General features: G+C 37.7%; 2 protein-coding genes across 5 annotated transcripts in view; one reads left to right on the top strand and one right to left on the bottom strand.

Annotated features, from left to right (window-relative positions):
- Positions 1–13,330: 13,330 nt before the first annotated feature.
- On the top strand, positions 13,331–15,033 carry sp8 (Sp8 transcription factor). The gene is made up of 2 exons (XM_015376471.1): positions 13,331–13,470; positions 13,628–15,033. Exons 1-2 carry the CDS (start codon positions 13,453–13,455, stop codon positions 14,780–14,782), a joined length of 1,173 nt encoding a protein of 390 aa, XP_015231957.1. The 5' UTR covers positions 13,331–13,452; the 3' UTR covers positions 14,783–15,033.
- A 1,803-nt stretch (positions 15,034–16,836) lies between these two features.
- itgb8 (integrin subunit beta 8) overlaps positions 16,837–27,982 on the bottom strand; it is a 25,672-nt gene continuing 14,526 nt past the window's right edge. For 2 of the 4 annotated variants that reach the window (XM_015376522.1, XM_015376521.1), the window contains exons 11-15: positions 26,229–26,649; positions 25,918–26,140; positions 25,687–25,790; positions 20,996–21,159; positions 16,837–18,812 (exon numbers count right to left, since the gene is read on the bottom strand). In XM_015376522.1, coding sequence (XP_015232008.1) covers positions 18,684–18,812; positions 20,996–21,159; positions 25,687–25,790; positions 25,918–26,140; positions 26,229–26,649 — 1,041 coding nt within the window. In that variant the 3' untranslated portion in view covers positions 16,837–18,683. Of the gene's footprint in view, positions 18,813–20,995; positions 21,160–25,686; positions 25,791–25,917; positions 26,141–26,228; positions 26,650–27,982 lie in introns of those variants that run through there. The other 2 variants (XM_015376520.1, XM_015376524.1) reach the window with 2 other exon arrangements.

Genomic DNA, 27,982 nt, shown 5'->3' with positions numbered 1-27,982 from the left:
CATTACAAGCCTTAGCTGTAGCTCACTAAAGTGCTAAAGTATCTAAAGTGCTTTGCGGTCTTGATAAAGCACAACACAAGTACAGACCGTTTACTTCGCTAAGTGGCAAAAATAAATTGTAGCATGCAAATTTTTTACATTGAAAACACAAGAGCTCATATGTTTTGATGCTCCATTGACAGCTGTAAGACAGTTGCTCAAATTCAATGGATGCAAATGTGACAAGTTTTATTTGCAAAAAATCTGGAGCCCAGTCAGATTGGACAGAAAGTACCTGTGAACCCCAGCTCACAACGACAACCACATGTTCTCTGCTGTACGCAGGTCTGGACTTTGTATTGGCCATTCTAATAGAATACATTTTGTGACCCAAACCTTTCCTGTGCATTTCTGGACATAAGTACAGTATGTTCATGGCCATTGTAAACGTCTACCTCAGTCTTAACATTAAGCGGTTTATAACAGATTACAGAACGGCATTCCCGTTTCTCTGACTAATCTTTGACTGAATAAAATGGTTTCTAAATCCTGACACTGTCATCACCCTGGTTCCAAAGTTATTTTTTTCCTGTCTTTTTCAATTACATTGTGTTTTTGTAAAGAAGAAAGCCAATGAAATCCATTCTGTGTGAATTTAACTAGGGCTTTTTGGGGATCTGAGCAAAGACCAGGAAAAGATGCCCTGGCTAGATATCAAAATTAAACTTTATGGCCAACCTTTAAACCACCTTCTGTAGCAGAAACGTATTACTGCTCATAACCCTGAACACCCCATAACGGAGGCATTATTTAATGGGGATACTCCTTTTAAGCAGGCAAATTGATCTGAAGCTTAACACAGGGAAATCTTAGAAGTAAACCTTTGAGGGGCTGTAGAAGGCATGGACATGACTTTACAGTTCACTTAACTGTCAATAATGACCTTAAACTCTCAGCATATTCATGTGTTTGAATAGACATAATCAAATTTCAGAGGCAGATGAAATTGAGAAACTGTAACATAACTAAACAAATGCTGTTATCAGATGCTATTGTTCAGTCTGGCTCAAATCTGACTATTTTTGCAAAATGTACAAAATGATGTGATGAGTGGCATCTTCTGAAACTATCTATATAGGGGATGAAGCAAATACACACATTGTACTTTCAGGTTTTTATTTACAGAAAATACTGGAATACATACATGATTTTCCGTCTTCAGCTAATACTGTACTTTGTGCTGAGCTGTTAGAGAAAATCCCAGAGTTTTTAAATCAAGTGCACTTATGTGATTTCACTACTTGAAAGTAATCTTTAGTGGGCCTCGTTGAGCTTAAACAATTTTCTTTACATTGATTAACTATGTATGTTTGTGTTTGTTACAAAATAATCCTCATAATAAGCAGCAAGTTATGTCCTGAAATTGCAATGGTGTCAACTTTTACTGCTCCGCTGCTACCCTTCTGTCTGGCAACGACCCTTAGGCCCAAACGGCCCAAACTATGAATGAGCAGAATGTACAGAATGTGTGTGCTGGTGACATGCTGTTGAGTAATAAAGTCCACCTCGGTGTCATACCTTCATCTATTTACGAAGCTGTTTAAATTCATGAACTTTTCTTATCCCCAACTTACAGGTCAAACTGTTTCCTTTTGCTCCTCTTTTCATGTATTCAAAATTGACACTAAAGACACTAACCTGCAGGTTTAAAAGACACCAAGAGGTCACAGGTCATAAGGACCAAAAAAGCCACTGTCGTACAGGTTGAAGGCGGAAGGGGGACCTTGAGCTTAGATGTGGATAAAAATATGATAATTATTGAATAAAATACCTATTGTTAGAGTAGTGCTTAGCTATATTTCTTGCGTAAGGTCACAATTTATAAACAATCAAAATCAGAGATCTAAGATCTAAAGTCAAAGTTGCAGAGTTAAGATGAACCAAAAGTCTGTTAAGAGGACGGGACCCCTGCTGCGCCGCTTTCAGACTGCAAGCAAGTATGTGTTCAAACAGTCTCTTTGAAGCTAAATTCGAAATGATTAAGCTCGCTTAGAAGTCTGCATGGATCGTTGTTGTGTGTTGCCCAGTGCGTGCATGTACCTCTTTGAAGATGGTACTCTAGAATAAGGCAGAGGAAGACCTTTACTGCCAGCACTAAGTGGAGGGTGCAGTACTCTATAAAGATCCAAGATAACTATGTCAAGTGTGTGTGTGCGGGTGTGTGTGTGTGTGTGTGTGTGTGTGTTTTCACGAAAGTGCGTATTTCAGGCAAGACAAGACATGACTTGCAGACCTGGTAGAACTGACGCCAACTTCAACTTTCTGAATGTCTGTGTATGTCAATGACAGCCCAGAGGCAGTGGATGTCTATGTGGTTAGCGAGGGAAAGAAACGTTTCATGTTTGACTGGAACCATAAAAGAAGCCATGGAATTATTGTGGAAACCACCTGAACCCGCTTGGTCTCAGAAAATGTGAAGGGAGTTGCATATTAGCCTGAGAAAGAGGACATTTCATACAACTAGTGGAGGAATACTGACCAAATGCATTTTAAAACCCTCAGCTTACCCTGTTTGATAATCCTGCTAAGTTAGGTCTGTGTATTTTTCTTTTCAGACACATAACTGTCACATGCACAGAAAAATGCAACGTTTTTCAGCCTGTTTTGCATTTCTTTTTGGAATAAATTAACAATTTGTTGCACTGGCAATTAGCATGAAAATGCAAGAGACTTAATTCCAGTCAATTTAACATAAAAACCATGTCTCTGTGCTTTTCTTAACCCCCTCACCTCCTCTGTGCCCCCATCCCCTTAATTTTAGGGCAGGCATTGTGGAGAGGTGAAGCGCAATGAGAGGGAGGAGCAGTTGTTAAGCAGGAACACAGAGTAAAATGCGCGTTTATTCAAGAGAGTGCATGTCTAAGAAATTACATAGGTAATATATCCAGGGCAGCAGACTTTTTATTTTCCTCTGATGATAATCTCACCCAAAATGAACCGAACAGCACTTAGTAGAAAACCAGATCAGGTCACGGTCTTTTTTTATGCCTTTATATGATTTCCAAAATCAAAGCTTAAAGACGTTATCTAATGCTTTCAGCTACCTTCAGAGATTTGCAGCAGTAAATACAGATTCATTATTAACAACATTAGCATTCTGACTTTTTTCAGCTTTCAGTCTAAATTGCCACCATTGGCTCCAACTTCATCTTTATAAATAAAATGATCAATCCTGATGAGGCTCAACCCAATCAATTTCTAATGAGTCCTGATAAATTTGGGAAATTTAACAAAAAAACACCAAACATTCCTAATGTTCTTTAATTTATCTGGTCCATTCCCTTAAAAATGTACTCTGGACAGAGAGTGCCATAACTACAAAAAAAAAATAAAAATAAAGATACAGGACATCATGACCATCTGTGACAGATGAAGTTGTCCAGTGAGCTGTTTCCAAACGAAATTTCTTTTTGTTTTACACTTGTGTAAACAAAATGACAAATAAAATCTGTCTAAATCTGTCTGTCTGTGATTTAACTATCACTGTAGGCAAAGTGAAAATCAAACAACATAAAGTACTAAACATTAAACCATCATAATAGCTGTATCATTACAATTTTATTTTACAAGCACTGATATGTCATCTGAAGTTGTGTGTGCACGTCTGTCGAGTGTTTCATGTCTACAAGCTCTGGCAAACACTCAAGACCTTTTAAAAAGTGTGTTTCAAGCTTTACTTTAGGAAGTGTGCGGCTGCCTCTGTGTTATCTAAAAGATTTTACAACTTAATGTTACTGAAATGTACACAAGCAGCAGCATATCATGTAATTTAAAGAAAACTGCTTACTGTTGCCATTGTTTATTATCAGAGGGGGTCTTTTTAATCAAACTGGCAACAAAACAGATGGCTTGATGGTCAGTAATTCACAATACAAAACCAGTATGGACACGCCCACTGGTTGACCTGGACCCTGCACTGATCGGTGCCGGAGTCAATTCATCAGTTCTGAAAGTGAAAAATGATGCTTGGAAGTGTATGATTAGGCTCCTGGGCTTCTAGGCATCAATCAAAGGACACACCTACATTAAGCACAGGAGAGACACAAAAACCCTGAAAAATGAACAGCAGTAAATTAATCTGTTCGTTTGAAAGCAGTGTGAGGCTGTGTGTGTGGAGCCAGAGAGAGATGAATGTGAGAGTAGGATATAATCAAGGACACAGAGTCAGAATAAGTTACCTGAATTTGGGTTTAGTGGAGGTTGCTATCTTCAGCGGTCAGAGTTGAATCATCTTACTCATTTTTAGCTTGTATAAAAATGAGTATAATAAAATAAAGTATAACAAAATCTTTAATAGTTTTAATAGAACCAACAAATATAGATGTGTTTATTGTAACATTGGATTATCTCTTGCTCTCTTGATTCTCTTCTTTGTCCTGTTTTTTGTTTTATAAATGCATTTGTTTTCTTGTCCTTTTGTTGTTTAGCCAAAAAGTAATATTAGAATAAAAACAAGGCGTAGAGGAATAGGTCTTCCGTAGAGGATAACACAGAGACTTGGTTGCGCATTATCCTACCCAAAAAAAAAAGAAAAAAAAAAGAGAAATAACCTGTCAGGTGGATCCTAAAGAAGTTCTTCATTCCTGTTTAGTACTTCAAGAAAATATGGCTGTTAATTCTGTAGTTGTCTACTGTAATTTGCAATGTTCCGTTTTTTTCTTTAACAGGAAATGTTAAAACTTAACTTAAATTTTATTGTTCTTAACTAAACAGAGATTAGGTCACACGACCATTCAGGGTTTCCTTTACTCTATTTATATTTCAATAGAGCACCTTAGATGTAGGCAAACTTAAAAGAGAAACTTTTACTTTGGTTATTAAGAAAAAAGCATTTTTTTTTTTAAAGCTTTTAAAGCATTTAACAGATCAATATTTTTTTCTTTTTACAGTTTTGCCAAATGTTGTTCATTAGAGTAGCAGATGTGTGTTTGGGGATCCCAGGACTAACTACAGAACTATTTAAATATAACAAGGGTTTTCTTTTTTTCCCAAACACAAAATATCTGTTTGAGGTATCACAATGCCATTAGAGTAAGATAAGAGTCCAGACTTTGACTAGGCCACTCTGAAGTTTCTGATTAATCTGTCGCTTGTGTCCTTTGAATCATTTTCCAGCGGCACTTGCTCAGTTTTACACACTGAACTCTGGAAACATTTGTTTTAGTTATAATTTTCCGCCAGAGAGGGACATTTATAGTTCCTGCAACAGAGATGGGAAATGTGGAGTCAACAAGTCATCTCCATGTCATACATTTGATCTACCGACCCACTGAAGCAGGTGAGTCCAATATTCACAGTGAATCAACCTGTGCAGATTGGACTCACCTGGCTAATTGGCTGGTTAGATTAAATACATGACATAGAGATGACTTGTTGACTCCACATTTCCCATGTCTGTCCTGCAATTACAGCAGGTTGTCAAGATTGTGAAGAAGCAAAGAAAGCCCAGAATCATCATAACACACTAAATCTAATTTCTTTTTCTTCTCTTTGTGAATTCTTAGTTGTGAATTAAAAAAACAACAACAGATGTTTGCTTTGTGGCAAATAAAATTTACAAGATATATATTTACAGTTTTATTCTTAGACATTAAATCATAATTGTCTGAGAGGGATTAGTGTATTTATCTTTTCTCTCCTCAGGTGTATTAAGATACAGTATACGAACAGTACCACCTTAAGTCTATTGATGTATTGCAAAAAACAATACAGAATTAAGAAGTTGTCTACAGGCGAGAGGTGGGATAATGAAAATATTATAATATAAAATATACAAATTTGTAGCACAACTGTGTATTTGTGTGTGTGTGGCAGAAACTGAATGGAAACCTTTCATCCACTCCCCGTACTAATCACAGTCTCATTCTCTCTGGCCCTGCATAATTCTACTCCTCATCTTTATAAATCTTGCTTCACACTCCACCTCTTCCTCTACTTCTACGGGCAAATAGAGCAGATGTGTTGGCAGCTTAAATGACCTCTGTGATGTATGACTTAACAAACCAAAAGCATCCATCAACAACAACCAAATTGTGTGCTTAAGTGTTGGAAAAAAGGCCCACTGCTGCTAAAGCGCAGTTTGAATTCAGGTCCAGCCTCTAATTTGCAAAGGTTTTAATTCTACATTTTTTCTCTCATTTTTTCCTCTTTTTCCATGATTGGGTTCATAGGTATGTGCTGCATACATGAATGTGAATGAAGCGATCCAGGGATGGAAATGAATTGGCCTCACGTCCTCATAGATGAATGAGAGATGCAGTACATCACCATTATAGGTATGTGCATCTGTGAGCAGCTACTAATAAGAGCAAAATATCAACAAATAAACATTTTGCTGCAAAAAAAAAAAAATCTTTTACCTCAAATTGTTGACCACAATAATTAATAAAATGCTGCATAAAATTCCCTTTTTTTCTCCTAATTTTAGATTTTAAATGAATGGGAATCCATGGTTTCATCTGAGCAACCACTGTCGCAGTCGTCCATCAGCTCTTTGCTGACAGAGCCCTCTCAGGGAAGTAATTACAGGAAGCAAAAGAGGAGCTGCTTCAGGCACATCCTGGGACTAACTTCACCTGGAAGACTTCCTTCAACTGTTAAACAAGATCAGTTTGTTTTAAGGGTTACAAGTTAGGAGGAATGAAAAGACAAATTAGACAAATTAGACAAACCGGAAGTACCTCTTCAATCAATATTTCACACCCAGCAGCTAAACATTAGTTGTCATTAGTGGGTTAAAGACGCTTAAATAATAATACTTCATAAAGGTACCTGGCTGTATATTTATACTGATATGTACATAGAAAAAGTGTTGTTTTTAACCGTCCCTTCCTTTCTTTTTACTTGCTTGCTACTTGCAGGGTCATGGAATCAATGTCTGTATCCAGACTGGGCGTGCTACACTCTGGATAGATCACATGTGTCATCTCAGGGCAACCCAAACCAGTCAAACTAACATGCATGCGCTTGGATCCACTTAGGACGGAAATTATCACCTGGAGAAAACCTGAGGGCTTCCCCCTGTGATTCAACAGTGCTATAAACTGTTCCCCTATGCAACACCTTTACAAAGTAGCTCAATGTGAGTCACCATGACAGGACCATCTGATTCTTAAAACAATCTTTAATTTAGGTCTGGGCTTTGACTTTGCTATTCTCAGTTAGGTCTGATGTATACCGTACAGTTGTAGCTCTGGTAGTTACAGTAGTTAAATGCATTTGTATGCAAAAGTTAGTGTCACTCTTTTTCATAGGATTTCCTCCGGGGTTGACTTGTGTTTAGCTCAAAACAGCTTCCCTGCCCCTCTCAAAGAAAAGCATCCGCACAGCAGGATTCTTCATACACCGTATTTCACCTTGAATATGGAGAGCTCCAATAGTGTGCAACATTTTATGAATCAAATAGGGTCTTATACACACACACAAGTTATGTTTTCTGACACAAACTTCTTCTACAATATTTTCTGTTTATGACATTTGACAGACTTCAAATGGTGTTTCCTCTATCTGCTATTAATTTTCTTTTTCTAATAACAGAACTAAGCTATGTATCAGAATGCATATATTTCTAGGTGCAGCCAAAGGCCAAGCGGTATTCTGGTTTGCGGACCAGCGGATTTAATCCCTGGGGTCAGCAGTGTCAGAATTCTCAATATCAGGCAGAGGTTTTTGATCTGATAAAGTTGATCTACAATGGAAGTTTTATATAAAGTGAAAATATAACCCTGGGTTAAATTATGAAGCAATCTGGCTTCAGTTCCCTTTAGTCACTATCTGTGTCGCCAATTTCCCCTCTCTCCAAAATGTGCGTACCCTCTATGGGTGGGTCAGAGATGATATGAGGGACCGCACATTCTTCCACCAAGTTTTTTTGGCGTGAAAATCCCCTTTATTAATGAGATCCCTTGAATTTTAAGAAGATTGACTGAACAGTAGGCCGTCGGGTTTGCTAAACTTGGAGTATTCTTGTAATAGCAAACCCTGCTTTAAAAAAAACAACCCAAAACTAACCAATCTGCTGTGTTCCATGGACTTTATGATACAGCTTTTTCTCTGATGGTCTCTAACAAACCTCTGAACTTAACTCATTAATTCACTGACTGATCAAAGCAGTTGGTTGCACTTGATTTTTTAAGGGTTTCAGTGAAAATGCAAGCTTTGATTTTCTTTTTATGCATTGATCTATCACAGAAAAGGCGGGTAAAATGCATAAAGGTTAAGGTTGTAATGTGACATATGAAGCACCTCACCTAAGAAAAGCACTGTAACCCCCCTTTTTTAATTCCCCAACCATAATGCATTGGACCAAACACCTGACCACCCTGAATATTTTTATGTTGTGCTGAACAGATTGTCTTTTGACTCTTCTGATTCCCCTGCTAATTGTCTCAGCAGGACAGCCAATCAGGATAGCAGCAAAAAGTAACCCAAGGGACCAGGACAGTAGGACGGGGGGAGGTAACAAGAGGAAATAAAATACTTTACCACCCCTCTCCCTGAGAAGTGCCAGATCTTTATTTCACTCTTTTCTCTCTGCTCTTTCTGTCTCAGCACCAACAAAGTGATTGGAAAGCTCCCAACAACCTTTTTTGTCAACGTTCGATGGCGCGTGATAATGTGGTCATTATCATCGCCAAAGGAACAGGTTGAGGCTTTAGACAGGGTTTCATTGGGTGCCCTTTAGGCGCACACATGCATGGTCTCACATGCACACACACTTTCAGTGTGGGAAAAGAATGCTTCCAAAAGAGAGGGACAGCTGTTGGGCTAGCTTTTGAGGATGGCGATCAGGTTAAAGGGATGATGGCCTACAGTAAACTCCACCTGTGCACACAGCCATGCCTCAGGCTGAGAAGGACAGCAGGCGCCAGAGTCAGGGCCTCTCATTTTGACAGAAAAGTAGACCTTCTAAGAGTTTCTCCTTGTAAGAATTATTCATTTTTGTACATTTTTATACAATCTCTTATCATAACCAGTTGCATTTAGCCAACTATTTGGATACACTGAAAAGAAAAAAGATTATTTAAAGAAGCTAAAACAACAGTTAATGCCCAGAAGAAGCAGACTTGCTTTGTCACATTGCGTACAGCACTGTGCTACTATAACAGCTTCTAGAATCAAGAATTTTAATAATGTAATCAAATAAAAACTATGGCAAAGACTGCTTAGAAAGTGCAAATATTATGCAATAAAATGTTTGTAAGAAAATAGAAAACAGAAGATACTAAACTTCTTCATACTTAAAAAATATGGGATCTAGTTTGCAGTATGCACAATGGGTTGTAGCATGTAGTGTGTGCATAAAGTGCAGCTAGTTCCAGTCCAGTAAATACGATAGGCTGATAGTCTGTTTGATTGTGTGTGGTATGTTTGAAGGTGGGTGTGGGTTCTAATGTTAATATTTTACTTTCTTTCTCTGTCCAGTTGTTGAAGTTGGACATAACAGCTAATGTTTAGTGTGTTTTAAGCAGAACAAAATTGGAAGCAAGCAGCAGCAGCACCAGGGAAGCTTGAGTGGATGCTACAACCACACCTTTAAAAATGTATTAGAGGCAATCTGTGGTCATAGTCAACCAGACATATTTACTTTGGTGTTTTCACAACCCTCTAGTGCCGGTGTTCCCAACAACACAACCCTGATTGGTTGGTTCTGGGTGCAGAGCAATCAATTAACATGCTTTTATTAACTGAGTGTGTAAGACATTTATAAAAGAAAAAAAATGAGCCTCTCCAGTAAAACTGAAACCAAAAGATTTTTTTTAATCACTCAAGAGGTTTTATACTGTAGCCTCATTTACCAACACATTAATGTACAGATCAGCAGGCAAGAAAAGCGCTTGAACTGAAATGCTGCAGTAGTTGTTTGTGTGGTTTATGGTAAAACATAGTTTCCATCTCTAGACTTCAGTCTGTGCAAATAATTAAAGAAGGGAGTTTCTAAGAGGTGATGTCATCTTCTATACCGCCAATTTTCAGTCTGTTCTGTGCAGATCGATCTCTGTCTGGTTTGACTCATCTACAAAACAGAACAGGTCCAAACTGCATGCAACAGATAAATATGCAGAGAGGGTGATCAGGCGCAGATTTAATGCAGGTCCAGGGCGAAAAAAAAGATAAACTGATGTCTCTGCCAACTCAATGAACACCTGAAAACCAGGGTAGTCACACACTCTGCTACACAATATTTAAGACTGATCACACTTCTAGAACTGGTCTTTAGCTTACAAAAAACAGGATGAGATGCTCACTTGCACATACTGTTATTATCATGTTTTTAAATTGTCATATTATTTCTATATTGCAAGGTTGTTCAAGCTGTTGTTTTTTGACGAGACATTTAGACTTAGCAACTTTCATTGTATATTTTTATTTCATTTTATACAGCTTTTCAACACAAGAAGGTTCCTGTTTGAGAACACAAACTTGGCCGCTTGATTTTGATGCTGATTCTGAGATTCTGTTGCGCTTTTAGGTTTTAATGTATCATTTAAAAAATAATCCTTGTGGCTCACTTGGCTCTTTTCATCAGCCAGCCTCTTAAGACTTGAACAAGAGTTAAAGTAATAATAATGACAACAAAAAAAAAATAATAATCTACCTCACACAGGACTGCAGTGGAAAATCCAAATGAAGTTTTTATATGTAATATCAACAGAGCATCCTGGTGTTGAAATGGTGTTTTTTATTTAAAAGCCTTATAGATATGTTTACACAGTGAACTAAAATCCTCTTGCAATGGTAAGAAAAAAGCTTGGAAGACATTCAGAAGACCTGAATAAGCATCCCGCCTTCTTAAAAGGAGAACAGGGAGAAGAAATATTTAAAAAAGACATTTACCTGATAATAACATTACCTGTAGGTAACTGCAGACATTTATATCAAACAGCATCACAGGATTCAGGTGATCCCTGCCCTTTTTTATATGATATAAAGAGTCTATATGAAATAAAAGTTTTGATCATGTAAGCTTTATTCTACAATAGATATACAATAACTGACATACTGACACAATATTAGTCTGTCTGAATTGACTGAGGCAGAGAACAGACCAGAAAAACAGAAATGTAAAAAAAGAAATACCATGGTAAAATCTTCATTATGTATTATCAAAGTAATATAATTCAGTGTGTTTCTCTGGGTTGTTGGTGCTGAAATTTAGTTAACTGTGTCCAGTTTAAGAATGTGATTACCCATTTATCCATCCATATCCATAATAAAACGCATTATTCTGCATGGCCTGTCATAAAAAAAAAAACATATTGGGTTTTAGCTTTTTAGAATTTCCTGACGAAGCCAACCACCTACAAATCAAAACAAACCAAAAACACACATGCAAAGAAAAACTTTAAAATACTACACCATCAAAATATTTTATTCAGGTTAAAACAAAACTCTTAATGTAATATTTTTATATTTATTTTTTATATTTAATGTAATATTTACATTAGACCAGACAAAGCTCGCTTATAAAGGTTCTGTTGTACAGGGCGTCTTAAAATAAGCTCAGTTTTCAGCATGAACGTAATCATATTTAGTTACTTTAACACTTTTTTTTGTATGTCTCACCCTGCAAACATGAAATAATTGTGCAAAGTAACTAAATATGATTAAGCAAATGCCAAATACGGTTGCATTATTTTTTTCAGTGAAGATTTACAATGCTTGGTAGAAATACCAGGTTCTTTGAATGTTTTGTATGAACATTTTAAAAGTTTTTCTACCTTCAGTGGGAAATTCAATGTTCTTTGATTGAAACAGAAACATTTATTGGTGAAAGGCATTTAATAAATCAAAATTGCATGGTTCCATTTCTTCTCTATTTGAGCTGAAAAAAAAAAATATCTAGTTTCCTTGCAGGAGGTGTAATGTGACGTGGATTAAAATCACCCAAAGTCATTGTTTATCAGGTCAAGCTGTCCCTCAAAGCTCCGCCTGAGAATGACAAAAATAAAAATAAAACTTTGATGAAAACTCTAAAAATGTTCAGTATTATGAATGGTTATTGATTAAACTCTTTCCTGGTATTTTAACTTTGCGGCTGAGTTATAGACTTATTCTTATAATCCCTTGTTTATTTATTTTACTTAACATAATCTGTAATTTAAAATGATTATCAAAGTCACCAATGCTGTCTAGGAAAACTAATCAATGGATAAATATATTTTCCAGTTTCAATCCCCTGCATTTTACATTTAAATTGCTCACTGGTGCAGAAAGCATTCCTCCTCAAAACTTATTTTTTTATATAGTTTTGAAATATTAAAGGCCAGAATTTTTTTCTTTATATAAAGGAGTAATAAAAAAACTTTAATGACTTTAATCTCAGAATTCTGTCTTTTCTTCTCAGAATTTTGACTTTATTCTCAGAATTCTGACTTTAATCTCAGAATTCTGACTTTAATCTCATAAATTTGGATCTTAATGTAGATGGGCACCATGAAGGAAGAGATGTGGGAGCACTCAGCTTCACTGACAGAAATGAGAGTTGTTTGGGAGGGCCAGCAACGCATTGATGGAAAATGATGCAATTAGGCGACTTTTTACATGGCAGAGGGATCCCTGGTGATGCTATTTCATTACGTAATCGAGGAGCAGAAGGTGATTAAAACAAGAGAGCTAGTTTAGTCTCCAAAACATGCATGGCTAAAGCCTGATGCTAACATGTTTGTTATCTGTCAGAATTAATTTAGAATTCTGAGATTAAAGTCAGAATTCTGAGGAAAAAAGTCAGAATTTCTACTTTCTGACTTTTTTCTCATATTATTCAGAAATAAAATTTAAAAATCAGTTAACTTTTTAGATTTTTTTTCAGTGGTCCTACTCCTCTTTCGTAGGATTTAGGCAGTTGTGCGTGATACTTTTTTGTTTAAAAAAATGCACGTCACCCTTTTATTTAAGTAAAAAAAATATGTCTGATGTTAAGGTAAGTGTCTTAGACTGTGTTAAATCTTTTAGAGATATCGATGTTTTTCATTTCTTAAAGTTCTGATTCCTTGAAAGGACGAATTTTGCATGAAACACTGAAACTCCCTGCTTTAAATAAGCTGATAGATCTCGTGATTGCCAGAGCAAAATGAAAATGGGCAGCTGCACTAAGGATTTTTATTTTTTTTTCTTAGATGCTTAATTGCTGGTAAATTACTTTAAAGCTAAACTCGCTTACAAGAGTTGACGTTTTGCGATTTATGATGACCTCCATCAAGCCTGTTGGCGCTCAGATGTTTGGAAAAGGTTTGCGCTGCTCTCTGATTGGCCATCAAGCTCCCAGCGACACTTCAAAGGCACAGAGGAGCTACAACTACTCAACGAAACGGAGACGAAACCTCAGACTGATTGGATCCAGACAGGGCAGCAGACACACACCCAGAGACAGACTAGTTGGTCCCAGTCAGAAGAACAATCACTGCGCGGTTCATGGCTGCGCTGCTGCGCGTAAGTTCGGCTTTTCTTCTAATATGTGATTTTTTTTTTTATTTTTTTTTTTCCTTTGTTGTAATTGACTTACCTTAAAAGCTTAGTTTAATCTGAAACTTTCTAATTCTCAGGCGCATCATAACTTATATGGAAGTTTGTGTTTTCTTCTCCACAGGAAGAACCCAGGCTGGGCAGCACCCCGCTGGCAATGCTGGCCGCCACCTGCAGTAGGATCGGGGATCCGACATCCTCCTCTTCCCATGTCCTGTCGGATGGGGCCCCAGGACTCTCCAAAGGGTTCCACCCCTGGAGAAGGAGTCCACAGGCCAACAGCAGCGCGACCGCAGTTTCCTCTGGACTCTCAAGGAATAACAATGATCCAGGATTTACATCAGAGGCCTCCAGCGCCTTTACAGTGACACTTCCAAACACTTCAGGGAGTGATTTCTCCCTGTACCAAAGCACCAGACCTTCCTCTGATTACAGCGTTTCTGATTCTGCTCAGCATCCGGTGTTTGTGCCCAAACTTTCTTCCCCGGTGGATGGGATCGCGGGGATTTATCAGAGGATGCACCCTTATGATTCCTGGTTTAAACCAGCTGGAGAGGTCAGTAACGGGTCTGCTGTGTGGTGGGACATGGGGACCAGCTGGGTGGACTCGCAGAACTCAGCCGGGTTACAGTGCGCCTTCAGCGGCTATAGTAATGACTACAGCCCCGCATTCAACACCGGTGCCACCCAGCTGCGCACGGGCGCGCAGCACCGGTTTGACGGTTTCCTGCCTTCTCCGTACAAAGAGACTAAGAGCGCAGCACCTCTTTCCACGGGGACCCCCTCTATTTCACAGCCCACGCCATCTCAGCCATCATCGCGCAAATATTCTGCTCGAGCAACCTGCGATTGTCCGAACTGTCAGGAAGCGGAGAGCCTCGGTCAGGGGGGGTCGAGTCCGCGGCGGAGGAGCGTGCACAGCTGTCACATCCCGGGCTGCGGGAAAGTCTACGGCAAGACGTCCCATCTGAAGGCGCACCTGCGTTGGCACACTGGCGAGCGGCCGTTCGTCTGCAACTGGCTCTTCTGCGGGAAACGCTTCACGCGCTCGGACGAGCTCCAGCGGCATCTGCGCACGCATACCGGCGAGAAGCGCTTTGAGTGTCCCATGTGCCACAAGAGGTTCATGCGCTCTGACCATCTGAGTAAACACCTGAGGACGCACATCTCGGAGGGCGGCACCGAGCCGGGCTCCCAGAAAGAGAGCGAGGACAGAGACAGCGGCGCTGGACGGTCACCGGGCAGCCAGAGCGCCAAGGTCGAGAGATCAAGGGAATGAAAGTACCTTTAATGATCCTGAAACGGGGTTTCTGGACACTGAAATATTGAATTAGCACTTTATGGTTAATCTTAGCTGTGAAGTGTTTACACACTGTCTGCTTACCTCATCTGATAATAAGAGCCTAATATGAAATGTGTTTACTACACTGCAAAAAATCGAAATCAAAATTTTTTCTTAAAATAAGCGCATTTTTTCTTGAATTTAGTCGGTAAGTGAGACACTTTGCCAGTAGAACAAGACAATTTACATTCAAAATAAGAAAAAAACAATTACATTGTTTTATTTCAAGTGCATATTATCTAATTATCTTATTTTAAGAGCAAAACTACTGATTCTATTGGCAAATAATCTTATTAACCTGCTCAAATTAAGGGGAAATACACTTAAATTAAGAATTTTTTACGTATTTCTAGATCGTTTTTGCAGTGTACAGTTGGACGTGTTTTATACATACTCCTAATTTATTCCATAGTTTTTTTTTCTTATTCAATTGTTCTTTTGAATCATCTTGATACATTTAATAGTTAAGCACATATTTAAGTTTATGTCTGTTTTTTTTTTTTTTTAGAATATCTCACTTTGAAAAACTAAATGATTATAATTTATCAATGCTTGTACTTTTTATTAATAAAACAGGAAGATTTTGTACGATTTATTATGTTGAGTTCTTTATATTATGAGATGTCCGTCCTTTTTTGGGAATTATGCAAAAAAAAAACCACATTTTGGTATAATTGTAAATGCATTAAAAGTACCTTTTAGGAGAACAATAAAAATAAAAATGAAAGGGTATTTGACAAAACTCATTTAAGGATTAATAGGCTTCACATCAACAGAGGAATCATCCATCCATTATTCCGCAGTTTATCCATCAGGGTCACGGACAGTCTGGGCAAGAATCAGTCAAATGCAAACTATATATTCGTTTTTTCTTTTCTTTTAAGAGATTAATTGGTAGATATTTAATTTTATATAGACAAAAATGATCAATAGCCAGTATGACTACATTAGAGCAGCTGTGCTCCCAGCATGCTGTTTGGTTTTTAGCCTGATTTGGTCAGGCTGTATGTTCATTTCTAACCATTTCTTTGGGAAAATAAACTAACTTCTCTATTATTTGCATTTAGTGGGTGGAAATTCAAACTTTTCAAATGACTGATAATGTAAAGTTTTTGTGAAAACATAAAATGTAAAGTTCGCTCTTTTCATAGAGAGGTCGTTTAAAACAGTAATGTTCTACAATTTGAGTAAAAAATGACCGAGAAACATAAAAAAAATCTTTAATAATTGTTTTTTTTTTAGAAAAATATCTACTATTGGGAACTTGGCACAATGTATTTAGAACCACTTTTAGATTTTGTAATAAAGAGAAAAATAAAACATGAAAAAAAAAAGAATAAAACATTTTCGTTAATGGGTTGTTGATATGAGGTGAGATACATGTGAACAAAATGGTTGTCAAAAGAGTCACATAAAACAAATCTCCAAAAATATCACTGCTACATTCATGTGGACCTTCAATACAGTAATTTCATTTAAAATGGTTGAAACCTGATTCACATAAGTTTAAACCTGATAACATAATAAAGTCAGTTACAGCTCTAGAGCCACATCTGTGCAGATGCCTGAGCTAAAGGGAGTATGTGGATATTGAATAAAAATGTTTTTACAAAGGCAACTGAAGGAACTCAAAATGGGGATTTCATTTTCTTAGATAAATGACAAAGAAAACACACAAAAATATGGGAAACTGGTGTAAATCAGGAAAATAAAGTCTTGCACCCCCTCAGTCTAGTTAAATGTGTGAACTGTAGAATTGAACTCTGCTAATATTTTTAGAGACCTAAATGTTGTCGTCATGTACAGTATAGCCTCGATGTACAATGTTTTGCTCATCTGTAATCAGAGCCAATAGGAAAAAATACCTTTTAAATACAAATATTACTTATAATCTTTAGCCTATTTAAGGTGTTTATCTAAGACTGAATCCCTAGCAGAAAATGAATAAAGGAAAAATAATTAAAGACAATTTATCACAAACTTTTTAAACATTTCAGATGTTTATTATCGGACTAACCAGACATTTAGGGTCAGTTGATCTCCATCTGAATGAAACTTCATAATGACTCCAACTACCAGTATGTCCTACACCTCTGTTAGAAAATAATCAGATCTATTCAACAAACACAACAATTTATCTCAAAATAATGCAAATATAAATGCAAATATCCACAGATATTTGAAGAAGTCAAGCACACCTATCTAACCTGAACTGGCTGCATGCTAAAGTTAAAAGCAGAAGAGCATGAGCATCATCATTTTTGTTTATTACTTTCAGATATTTAAACTTTACATTATTGCTCTTTTGAGACTAATGTGTTTTACAATCCAAAAAAATGATAAGTAATATTTCAATACAATTATTCATTGTAATAGAAATATAATAACTCAAGTAATAACTGATACATCTTGCACATTTTATTTTGATAAAAACAGACATACACAATAACTTACAATAAGGCTATCTTGAAAAAGTGCCATTTTCACTAAAAAACTTCGTACCATGTTAAATGAGATGACTAATAATGCTACCTTATTGCTAAAACCTTCCACAGTCCACATAAAAACGACAGTATCCGTCTTATTGCGCAGCACTCTTATGAAATATGGAAAATCTCCTGCAACGTAATCAAAATAAATAGTTATTAGTGTTTCAAAGTCACAAGATAAAAAGAACAGTTTGTACCAAAAAATCACTTCTTTAAAACAATCTGAAAATTTGAGCAGGATCAAGCTAAATCAAAACTCTCAGGTTATCTCCAATAGTTTGTGAAGACTAGATTCTGACTCCGTATCAGCTAAGTTCATTCGTACCTTAAAGCCTTTAGATTTACAGACAGCTCTGCAAACGGATCATGAGAAAGAACACGACGTTACGCCTTTCATGTAGAAAGGTAACGTCTCACATGATCAGGTGACAGTTGTTATATCACTATAAATACTTGTTGATTATAAATATTTCAAACATGAATCTCAGCCGTGGTTGTTCCAGTGTTAAGGTGGATTTGTTACATCAGCTTCTAATGCCCAAAGTTCACAGCTCTCCGGTCCCAGAATGCCCACAGTTTTCAGTAGTATAATGCAGCTTCTTTTAGTGCAAAGTTTACATTGTAAAGAACAGGCCACTGATCTTTTACAAACACACCCTGTTAAATTAATCACCCACCAAATGACTGAAAAGAAAAGTTCATAAGAAAAACAGCCATTGGTGAAACAATCAAAGGAGCAAGCTGAGGTCAATAGTGTTTTTGTTGTTGTTTTTGTTTTAGAGAGGATGCAGTACATTAAATTGACCACACGGGGGCAGACAAGGACAGGGAGATGCTGCAAGTGGAGGAGTCGCCTTCAGAAACATGACATTTCAATATGTAGTGTTTTCATTTAAGTCACAGATAGAAAGCACAAATGCCCACATCAGCAAACAAACAATCAAAAAAAAAAAAAAAAATTCTCACATTAATCTAAATTTTAGAGGAGTACCTCTGAACTGTTAAGAGGAAAGAAGAGAAAAACCATCACAATCACCCTTTGATTGGCCTCTTAAATGAGCAGAGAAAGAAGAAGGCGGGCGACTTGTACTCTTTTCTTCATCTTGATTCAAACAATACTGGCCACTGTAGTCGCAAAGTCTCTCAGGGTTTGGTCAGTTGATTAAAGAAAAAAAGAAAAAAAATCTGGTTCATTGAGGTTTTGGAGTCAAGTTTATCATCTTGTCCTTCACATATAGTTAGGTGATGCCTGGGAGTGTTATAGGAAACAGAAAAGAAGATTCTAGTCCAACTCTTCCTCTTTGTTTGCCTTTGATGCATTCTTTCAGACTTCAATATTCATGTGTTGTTTAGAACTGCCAATGGCCATCGAGAGGCATCTTGGAAATCTGTATGTGCATCTCCACGGGGTGGTCAGGAGGACGGTCCCTTCTGTAGGTAACTGTTTTCTCATTGGCTGTAGGAATGTATGAGTGATCCTAGAGGGCGACAGAAACATGCATTCAGCAAAAGCTCTGAAACAGCATAATAGGAGGCTTGTACTTTTGTAAACTTGAAACGGTTAAACATTTTGTCACATTAAACCCATGAGCTTCAGAATAATTGAAAAGGGAAATAATGGAAATTATAGAATTTTGTGTTTTAACTTTTCTTTTAAATAAACAGCTGAAAAGTGTGGCATGCATTTTTATTATGTTCCTCCATTTGCATCCTGAGCTTTTGGTTAGCATCTCTCCCAGCTTTAAGTATCCATCCATCCATCCATTTTCCGTCACGCTTATCCCAAGCGGGGTCGTGAGGGTTGCTGGTGCCTATCTCCAGCTGTCTACGGGCAGGAGTCGGGGTACACCCTGGACAGATCGCCAATCCATCACAGGGCAACACAGAGACAAACAGGACAAACAACCATTCACACACACACACTCACACCTAAGGAGAATTTAGAGAAGCCAATTAACCTGACAGTCATGTTGTTGGACTGTGGGTGGAAGCCGGAGTACCCGGAGAGAACCCATGCATGCTCAGGGAGAACATGCAAACTCCATGCAGAAAGACCCCTGGCCGAGGAGCTTTAAGTATCTTAAACCTAATTGTTTATCCATTCTTCTCTGTAAATTAGCTCACAGTTAGATTGTAAATAATAGTTGTTATGTTTGTGATGACCCCTTGGGGTCAGCATTGAGACCAAAACAGTTTGTTTTCAACTTAAATGACACATGTTAGGTTTCATAAGTATTAGATTGTTTTGTTTGGAGATGATAACATTTTTTTTTTCTGTACAAATGAGAGGTTAGAGCAGCTCCTAAATGATATAACATCAGAGATAAATAATTCAAAAAGTTACATTTCACAAAGAAACTGTCCTTAAATTTGGAGAAAACTAAGTGCATGTTTTTTGGATATTTTAAAGAAAACGTAGATGTGAGTCACAATAGGTGAAATGTTGAACAAGTAAATGAAATACATTTTTTATGTGTGATCATTGACTACAATATCTACTGGAAGTCTCACATTAAACGTGTACAATTCTTAGTAAAGCAGAACATTTTCTAAATTATGAAGCACTAAATATTCTTTACCTTTCGCTGATTTGATCATACCTGAGCTATTGTGTTAAAGTCTGGGGCTGTTTATCACTCAAACCGCTATGCACTTTGCAGAAAAGAGCCATCAGAGTAATTCATAAAGCTGGCTATCATGACCACACTAATCCATTATTCATTTATTGCCTGTTATGATTAGGCCCAATATTAAACATGAAAACTAATGTGTAAAGCTAAAAATAGACAGCATACAAAAACTGATGTTTAGAGAGAGGGAGAGCATAATTGGAGGGATAATATAAATTTTAAAATCATATGTGCTCTCACAAACATGAAGATGAAATGCATTTTGATAAGAATTGTGGAAGCATGGAACAGACTCAGTGTTAAAATAAAGCAGTCCAAGAATGACACTGACATACAGCATGATACTGTCACCTGCCTACTTCACAGCGGACAAGATGTTCTTAGCCTGACAGCATTTTTTCACAGAATGGTCCAGTGGTTGTTATAGCTCAACACATGGTATGAAGTCTCATGATACCACAGGATTTGTTGCATATAATTAAGGTATTTGCCTCTTATTGTAGCCTCGCATAGGAAAGGAAAGTGAGTAACATACCACCAGAACAGTGAATCAAATTCCCCACAAGGTAAAACTGAACATTGAAAGAATTTGTCAACATGCAAGATTTCAGTTGTTACCAAAACAAACCTATGCATCTAAGGCTCAAAACATGGAGTTTTATTAAGTTGTTTTGCAGTAGTGTGAGGGGGTATATACATGATGATTCAAATCCCCCCTGAGTCACACTAAGCAATTTAAGCCCACACATCCTGAGAACACATCTCTGTTGAATCTACAAACCCATTTTACTCAAAGGTGCCGTATGTCAGAGTAAGGTCAAAAATCTAGCAACCGTAGATGTTCAGCAGGGAGTTGAGAGGAAATGTTAAAAACAGCTGTACTCCACAGGGCACACTCAAATTTCTCAATCTTCAGTAGAGAAAAACTCGTTAACATACATTTTCTTTAAATTGAAGGACTTTTTAATGTCTCAGAGGACACAAGGCTTGACCTCAATTAAAAGCTCATGAGAAGACATTTAAGTACTCACCTTTCCAGAGCAAGAGAAGCCTATATCTGCAGCAGCGCCCCCACGTGGCATGACTCTCCTTTGCAGAAGCAAGCGTGACACGGCTACCACGACCAGGCCGCACAGCACCGTCAGAGCACACACACTCAGGAAAGTTCCAACCAGCCGCCCGCAGCTGACACGCTCTGTGAACGCACGCAAAGTATATTAACATTCAAATGGTTTCGCAGAGAAGAGCTGGGACCAGCAGAAAAAAAAGGAAATAAAACTTCTATAAACGGCTACACTACATGGCAGGATGTTAAATATAGACACATAATGTGACATTCATTTCACTAGAAACACTGGTTCTTCAATAATATGCCAGTTTATGGTAGGCTTGAGCCATGGTGGTTTCTGAGTTAATGTGAAACATCCAGGGCAGTTCAGTTTAACTATTACACAGCAGGGTGCACAATTAGAATATGATCCCAAATATGTTTTGAAGCTGAATTTTAAAAGGTTGAAGCAAAATGCAATTAAGTAAATGTTCTGTAAAGATCCAGACAAAAACCCTATTTGAAATGTATGGAGTTTGGTTAAAGAGTGTTGTTTCCCCACAAAATTGATACAAATGTTAGATGGGATACATGGACACATTTGAGCCTTTTTGGATACATAGAAATCTCAATTGCTTTAAAAATTCACTGAAGCTTTTTATTATTTTTATTATTAAGGTACGCTGCAAAAACAACAGTATTAATTAAAAAGACAAGCTTCAAAACATATAATAACACCAATTCCTCATTAAACTTTTAAGAAAGGCTGTATTGAGAATATTTTATGCTATAACCCTGTATTTTCTCTAACTGCTATTTGAATAAAAACAACCATAGTGGTTGCATACCCTAAGAGCATCTTTACAACACAAAACCAAAAAAAAATCTAAAACATGTACAAACTCCTTGATTTGCGTGGGTAAATAAGATATGCAGATGGAATGAGTACTTTAAATCCAATAAGATAATTTTATATTGTGCACCTGATATAGGACAATGCAAATTTTGTTCTTATTTTTAATGTTCTCTTATTCCATTTGCAACGTATCTCTTTGACATGCTGAATTGAAGATAAAAATTGCAGTTATTTTACAGAAAAATTAAATTTATTTGCAGTATAGTGCTCAAATATCAAATTCAAGAGCTTATATTTAGAAATCATAGATTTTTCCTCTTTACCTTTTTTATTTCTAAAAGTCCACATCAAAGGGATGCATTTGGTCCCAAAGAAGAACCTACTTATAAATCCCTTAATATTCCAAACTTTTATGATGATATACTTGAGTAATGAAAGCTGCTCATACAACTATTTCTGACAATTTACAAAAGGTAAAATTAAGTCTGTCAGTTAATTAAAATATGTATTGTATATAGACCTCTTCAGGCAAAATCTTAACTGAATGACAAGTATAATACAGAATTTTTTGTAAGAGAATGTGAAAAAGTATTAGAAATTGATTCATCATCCTGTTCATATTTATTCTGTCATAATAAATAAAACTATACTATTAAGGAGAAGGGTATGTATACGTATAGGTGTCATCATATATAATTATAATATATAATTGCAATTATATATAATGGTAAAACTTACTTTTTGTTAAAAGAAATGAATAACATCAGCTCTATGTGGTTGTCTTTAGTAAAACACTAAAGATATAACCGAAAACAGACAGACCTACACTCTGTTCAGTCAGAGGCAGCTGTGCCAGCGGTGCTTTGCTAAAACACTTAGCTGGCTGTGTATCTGCTGGGGACCATGTGCAGATGACGAGCTGATCTCTCCGCACAAAGAGTCCAAAGAGTGCTCTGACATTTTCTAACAGCGTTTCCATAGAGACCTGGCTCTTACTGCACCCGGGGAGCAGTGGGTGTGAACGGGAAGCAAGTGTCCCGTTGGGCTGGGGGGGAAAAATCACAGGGGGGAGGGGGACAATGAACGGTGCTGTTCCAAAAATTTAAAAGGCGGGGATGAACTGTAACACTTGGACATGCAACACTGTGCGTGTGCAGATTAGGTGTGTGTGTGTGAAAAGAGAAAGAAAATGTAAAATACAGCTGTAACACTGACAGCAGGCCTGCTGACTCAAATTCACTGGGGTGTACTGAAGCAGCCATGGTAGCAACGGAAGTGACCTTGCAGGAAAACATGCATGTGTGTTTACATTGTTCTGGTCTTTTGCTAATGTGAAGCCGAGCCTGACCCGCCTGCGAGCGAACCAGAAACTGATACTGACAGCTGTCATTGCAGAGCAAGCTCAAGTCTCAGACATGTTAAAGGTTCAGATCAAGAAACAGGCTGAAAACATTTTCAATATCCTTGAGTCCTGCATATTATGTCGGTGGTGCTGTTAGTAACTTAAGGAAAACAGGAGGTATGAAAATTGCTTCCCAGTAGAAGACGTAAATTCAAGTAACATTCATCCACATTATTAAAAAAAAGTGCATCTTAAGTTAAAATGATAAACTATTCAGTACCGCAAATATTAGCTCATAACATTTTAGTTAGACTGAGCTTACCGAGGTCATCATGTAGCGAAACAAGCCCAAATTATCACTCTTCCACCCCTGTGCTTTGCAACTGGCTTTGCAATTGTGCTGAATTACTGCAAAGGGCTTAGGCTTTGAAAATTGAAACATGAACAATATGGGGTAGTACTAGTTTAGAAGCTAAGGAAGAGCTTAGACTGTGTTGCCTTGTTTGTATTATTGATGTTTTCTTCTGAAAAAGAACACATTGTATATTGTATAGATTTCCCAGACAGTCTGTAGCAGGGATAATCTGAAATGTAGCTCTTCTGTCTTTTGTATTCCTTTGTCTGACCTCTGGATGAACTCGCTGGGATGACAGCTTCTGGAGAGATTGGCAGCTGCCTTGAATGTTTTTCACTTGGGAGATATCTTTTTCCTTCAATGATAGATTCCACCATTATTTTGCAGATTGTCTTAAAACCCTTCCTCAACCTAAAGAGCAGCCAAAGATGTTTCAGTAGGGATATTGCTGATGCCTTTCCATAATGGGATTGTGTTTATACACGTCCTCAATACAGTAAAAAAAAAAAAAAGCAAAACATATACATTTTTAGATCTACACAAATTAACTTTAAACATGTTAAACAACTGTAGTTGGTCAGCAGCATAAGCCTGCTGCTGATCTTTTTAGTCTCCATAGTAACTAAGCTTTCAAGAAAGATTGGTCACATGGTAATTCTGTTCCTGACATAGCATTAAAAACTATTCTTAAAGATTGGATCTAAATACTTTGGTCTGTGTGCAAATAAAAAATGTACTGTTTTAGTTTAAAAAGTTGATTAAACAAATTCAGGTTAAGGTTCATAAACCTTTTTCATTCATCAGCACTTTGAATCCAACCCAAACTAATGAAATAATACACAGCTAATTGTTGACCACCTTTAATGTTCTACATACATGTCTAAAAGCTTTGCAGAAATTTTGTGAATGTTTTTCAAAGGCTGTAGGTGCACTAATCTTTGAAATCTGCTGTTGTTTTTAATCGGTAGGAGGAATGTCAGACGAATAGGCAGTTAAAATGTGTTCACACAAAACAAAGCTGTTCTGTCCAGCCCAAATTCAGAACATGATCCCACTGAGTCCACCATGTGTTTGGAGCCAAAAAAGGTCTCAGTAAGGATAAATGAATTGCATTTACATATGCATGCTGGGGAATTTGTAAATGTGGACACGTCACTTCTATACACACAAAACATGTACGCAAAATTCTGATATTCAGACACAAAATAAAAAAGAAAAAAAAAAAGATAAGAAATCTAATTCCGGTGCGCATACAAATATATCTTTGTTTACTAATAGCTTGAGGTCTGTAAACTTTATTACAGTTGTGTAGGTTTTAGACTCTTTTGACATGGCTAATCGAACAGAGGCCTTTTATTTTAACAGGGAAAGGATCCAAATATCTCCCCTGTCAGCCAATCAAAGGAAGGCCCCTCATCTGGAGGATGATTTACATCCAATCACAGAACACATTGGCATACCTCTATGTTTATGTGGTGCCTGTGCTTATATTAATAGTTGATAATAAAATGGTTAAAGGTATTAAACATCTCATATTAAGGGACTTGTATGCTTCACTCACATTTTAGATTCAGATATATTTGTGTTCATCAAAAAATTATTTCCTTATTTTTTATTTCACATTTGTGAAATTTATGCATATGTGAAAATCTGCTTTACCTTTTAATTTTTTGTCTGAATTTGTGAACTTTATGTATGTGTGAATCTTGTGTGCTTATATTTTAATTCTGAGAATCTTTATATGAATGCAATTTGTGCTTTTTTTCTGCATTGTGACTCTTATAGAGCTGCACATATGATCTGAGTGAATTCACATTAGTACACAAAGCCATGTAATTATGTTCTAAAAAGTCAGTAATCATAATACCCGAGCTCAATCCTGTGATATGCTTTGAGTCAAATTTACTCTTACTTAGACCATCTGATCCATGGGGAGGCTTTATCAGTCGGTTTTCTAACTTAGTAACACAGAAAATATTCTCGTCTTTAACCATCTACAAATTGGTGAAGCTTTTCAAGAGGAAATAGGAAAAATGACAAGTTGTGTTTGCGGTACAAAGCTATATTTTGGTAGACTATAGCAATGTGACGTTTCTTTTTAATCTAAGTTGGTGCTTTTACCTGAAACATCTGTTATGGAGCCCATATACAGTGCGCAGGTGGTGTTGCATAATTCTGCATCTTTTTGGGAAAGACCTTGAGAACGAAGACAGTCCACACTCTTGCTAAGAAAGAGGAAAACACTATGAAAAGATTATCCAAATTAACAGATCAGCAATCTATCATTTTTGAAAAGATGCTAACTGAGTTAATTTTGTGTGTTGCTATAACGAATAGTAATTAATAAAGTACCAGGAGGATTTCTGGGTGTGCTGGCAGGTAGGACATCTTTCACAGAAGTCTCCAGAGTGTTGGGAGTCCTCACACACACACTTGCCACACACACACTTGCCCCACCCACTGCAAAGCAAACCATCTGGGGATTGGCAGATGGCTGTGGAGGTGGGACAACCACAACCATCACCTGTCCACCCATCCTCGCACAAACACTCGCCTGACACACACGCACCTCGGCCTGTGAGAAAAAAAAACAATTGAAAGGGATTAGGAAAGCGCTTCTTCTCTATGATAAAACTGGAGAAAAATCAAATATTCAACCTTACCTCCACAAAGCAGACCCCCTTCATATGGGCAGGAGAAGTCATCCTTTTCACAGTATTTCCCATATACCATCCCAAGCCTGCTTTGCTCACAAACACACTTTCCACACTCGCACACTCCCCGCCCACTGCAGTTCACATTTGACCCATGTGCTTTGCAATGTATATTTGGATCTGAGCTGGAGTCCTCCATGTTTCCATGATTTGGCTTTGGCTCTTGTTTGACACCGGGCTGGTTTGGTCTGCAGGGTGACTGGTCATTGCCATCACAGCGGCCCGTCGGCCCACATTGACACCGGCATTTAGAATGGATCCTAATGAGAGTTGACTCATTGTACCCCAGTGGACGTACCAACATCGTCACATCTTCATCTTCACCATCATCAGCACAGGAAAGTTGACCAACTGTGATATTGAAGTAGACCTGCGAGGAAAAAATAACATGTTCTTATTTTTAAGAATGCTCGACACATGCTAATGTACACACCTTTATATGGCTCTAATAATGCAGAGCTTCAGCTGCTCCTCACGATTGTGCAACTTTTGCTTTTTTGCAGTCTTTTCTGAGGCCTCTTTTGAATTGCATCATCCATGTGAATTTCTGCTGCATATTAAAGGTTGGCTTGATTTGGCACAGAAGTCCTGAGATCCTTTCCTACCCATGATAGTGTTCTTACTTTTGACCCCACAAAAGATAAGAAAGACAAGCTTGGAACAGGAGCTAGGAGATACAATTTGCATAATTTGGGTAGACGGGACTCATAACCGCTCATCTTGAAGCTGAGGGGCTGGTCCCAATCTGAAGTGGTCAGTGGGATAGGGTGGGTAGGACCAGCACCGACTGTGATAATCTGGCAACACAGGAAGACGGAACAGACAGCTGTTTACTTTTAGGATCAGCAGAACTTGACTGCATGCGGAAGAGGAAATCCAGCCATTTGATTCAGGTGTTCTGGGTATAACTAAATGTTGGACGATACCGGCTGTCGAGGACTTGAGTTTGACATCTCTGATATAATGAAGTCACTAAACATTATCATAACCCTACTGGGAGCATGCTATTACTAATTAACATTTGGGTTAGTAACAGTGTACACAAGAGTCTGTTGAAGCGTGTTTAGTACTAAAGCTTTCAAAATTAAGGTTTCACTCTAAACCTTAAATACTATCTAACAAAGCAAAAAAAAACTTAGAGTCTGCATGTCTTAAAATAGATGAAAACATGTTTTTAGGCACAGGGCAGATCGTCAAAAAAGGTGCAAGCTACCGTATTTTCACGACTATAAGGCGCACATAAACGTCTTTTTTTCCCCTCAAAATGTGCGGTGCGTCCTTTGGTGCGGTGCGCCCTATGTGTGTTGTAACTGCGACTTTTGAGACCACCCTATTGAGGAGATGATGAAAGAGTGCCTGAGGGAGGTGAATGTAAGGAGACCAGGTGGTTTTTTTCCACTCATCACTATTGCTGTTAATCTGTGACTCCATGCGTGCCCATCTCACAGCTGATGTGAAAAACATGGTGAAACAAATGAATGCTGTGCTCGCTGTTATTCAACGTCTCGACATCGGTGTGAACCGGACGCAGCAGGCGCAGCAGAAGCAGCGTGTTTACATGCAAAGTCAATGGTTGACGCGCGTATAGGCGCAGCAAAAGGTCCTGCAGCGCGTTTTGAGCAGCAGGCGTAGCGCGTCGGGAAAGTTTAAACATCTGACGCGCCGCCAACGCGCTGCTGCTCCTCGGGATGGAAAAATTGAAG

The sequence above is a fragment of the Cyprinodon variegatus genome, unplaced genomic scaffold, assembly GCF_000732505.1.
Source record: "Cyprinodon variegatus isolate N-32 unplaced genomic scaffold, C_variegatus-1.0 Scaffold135, whole genome shotgun sequence".
Lineage (NCBI taxonomy): Eukaryota > Metazoa > Chordata > Actinopteri > Cyprinodontiformes > Cyprinodontidae > Cyprinodon > Cyprinodon variegatus.
The sequence above is the reverse complement of the archived record's forward strand: the minus strand, read 5'-3'. Positions and strand labels throughout refer to the sequence as shown.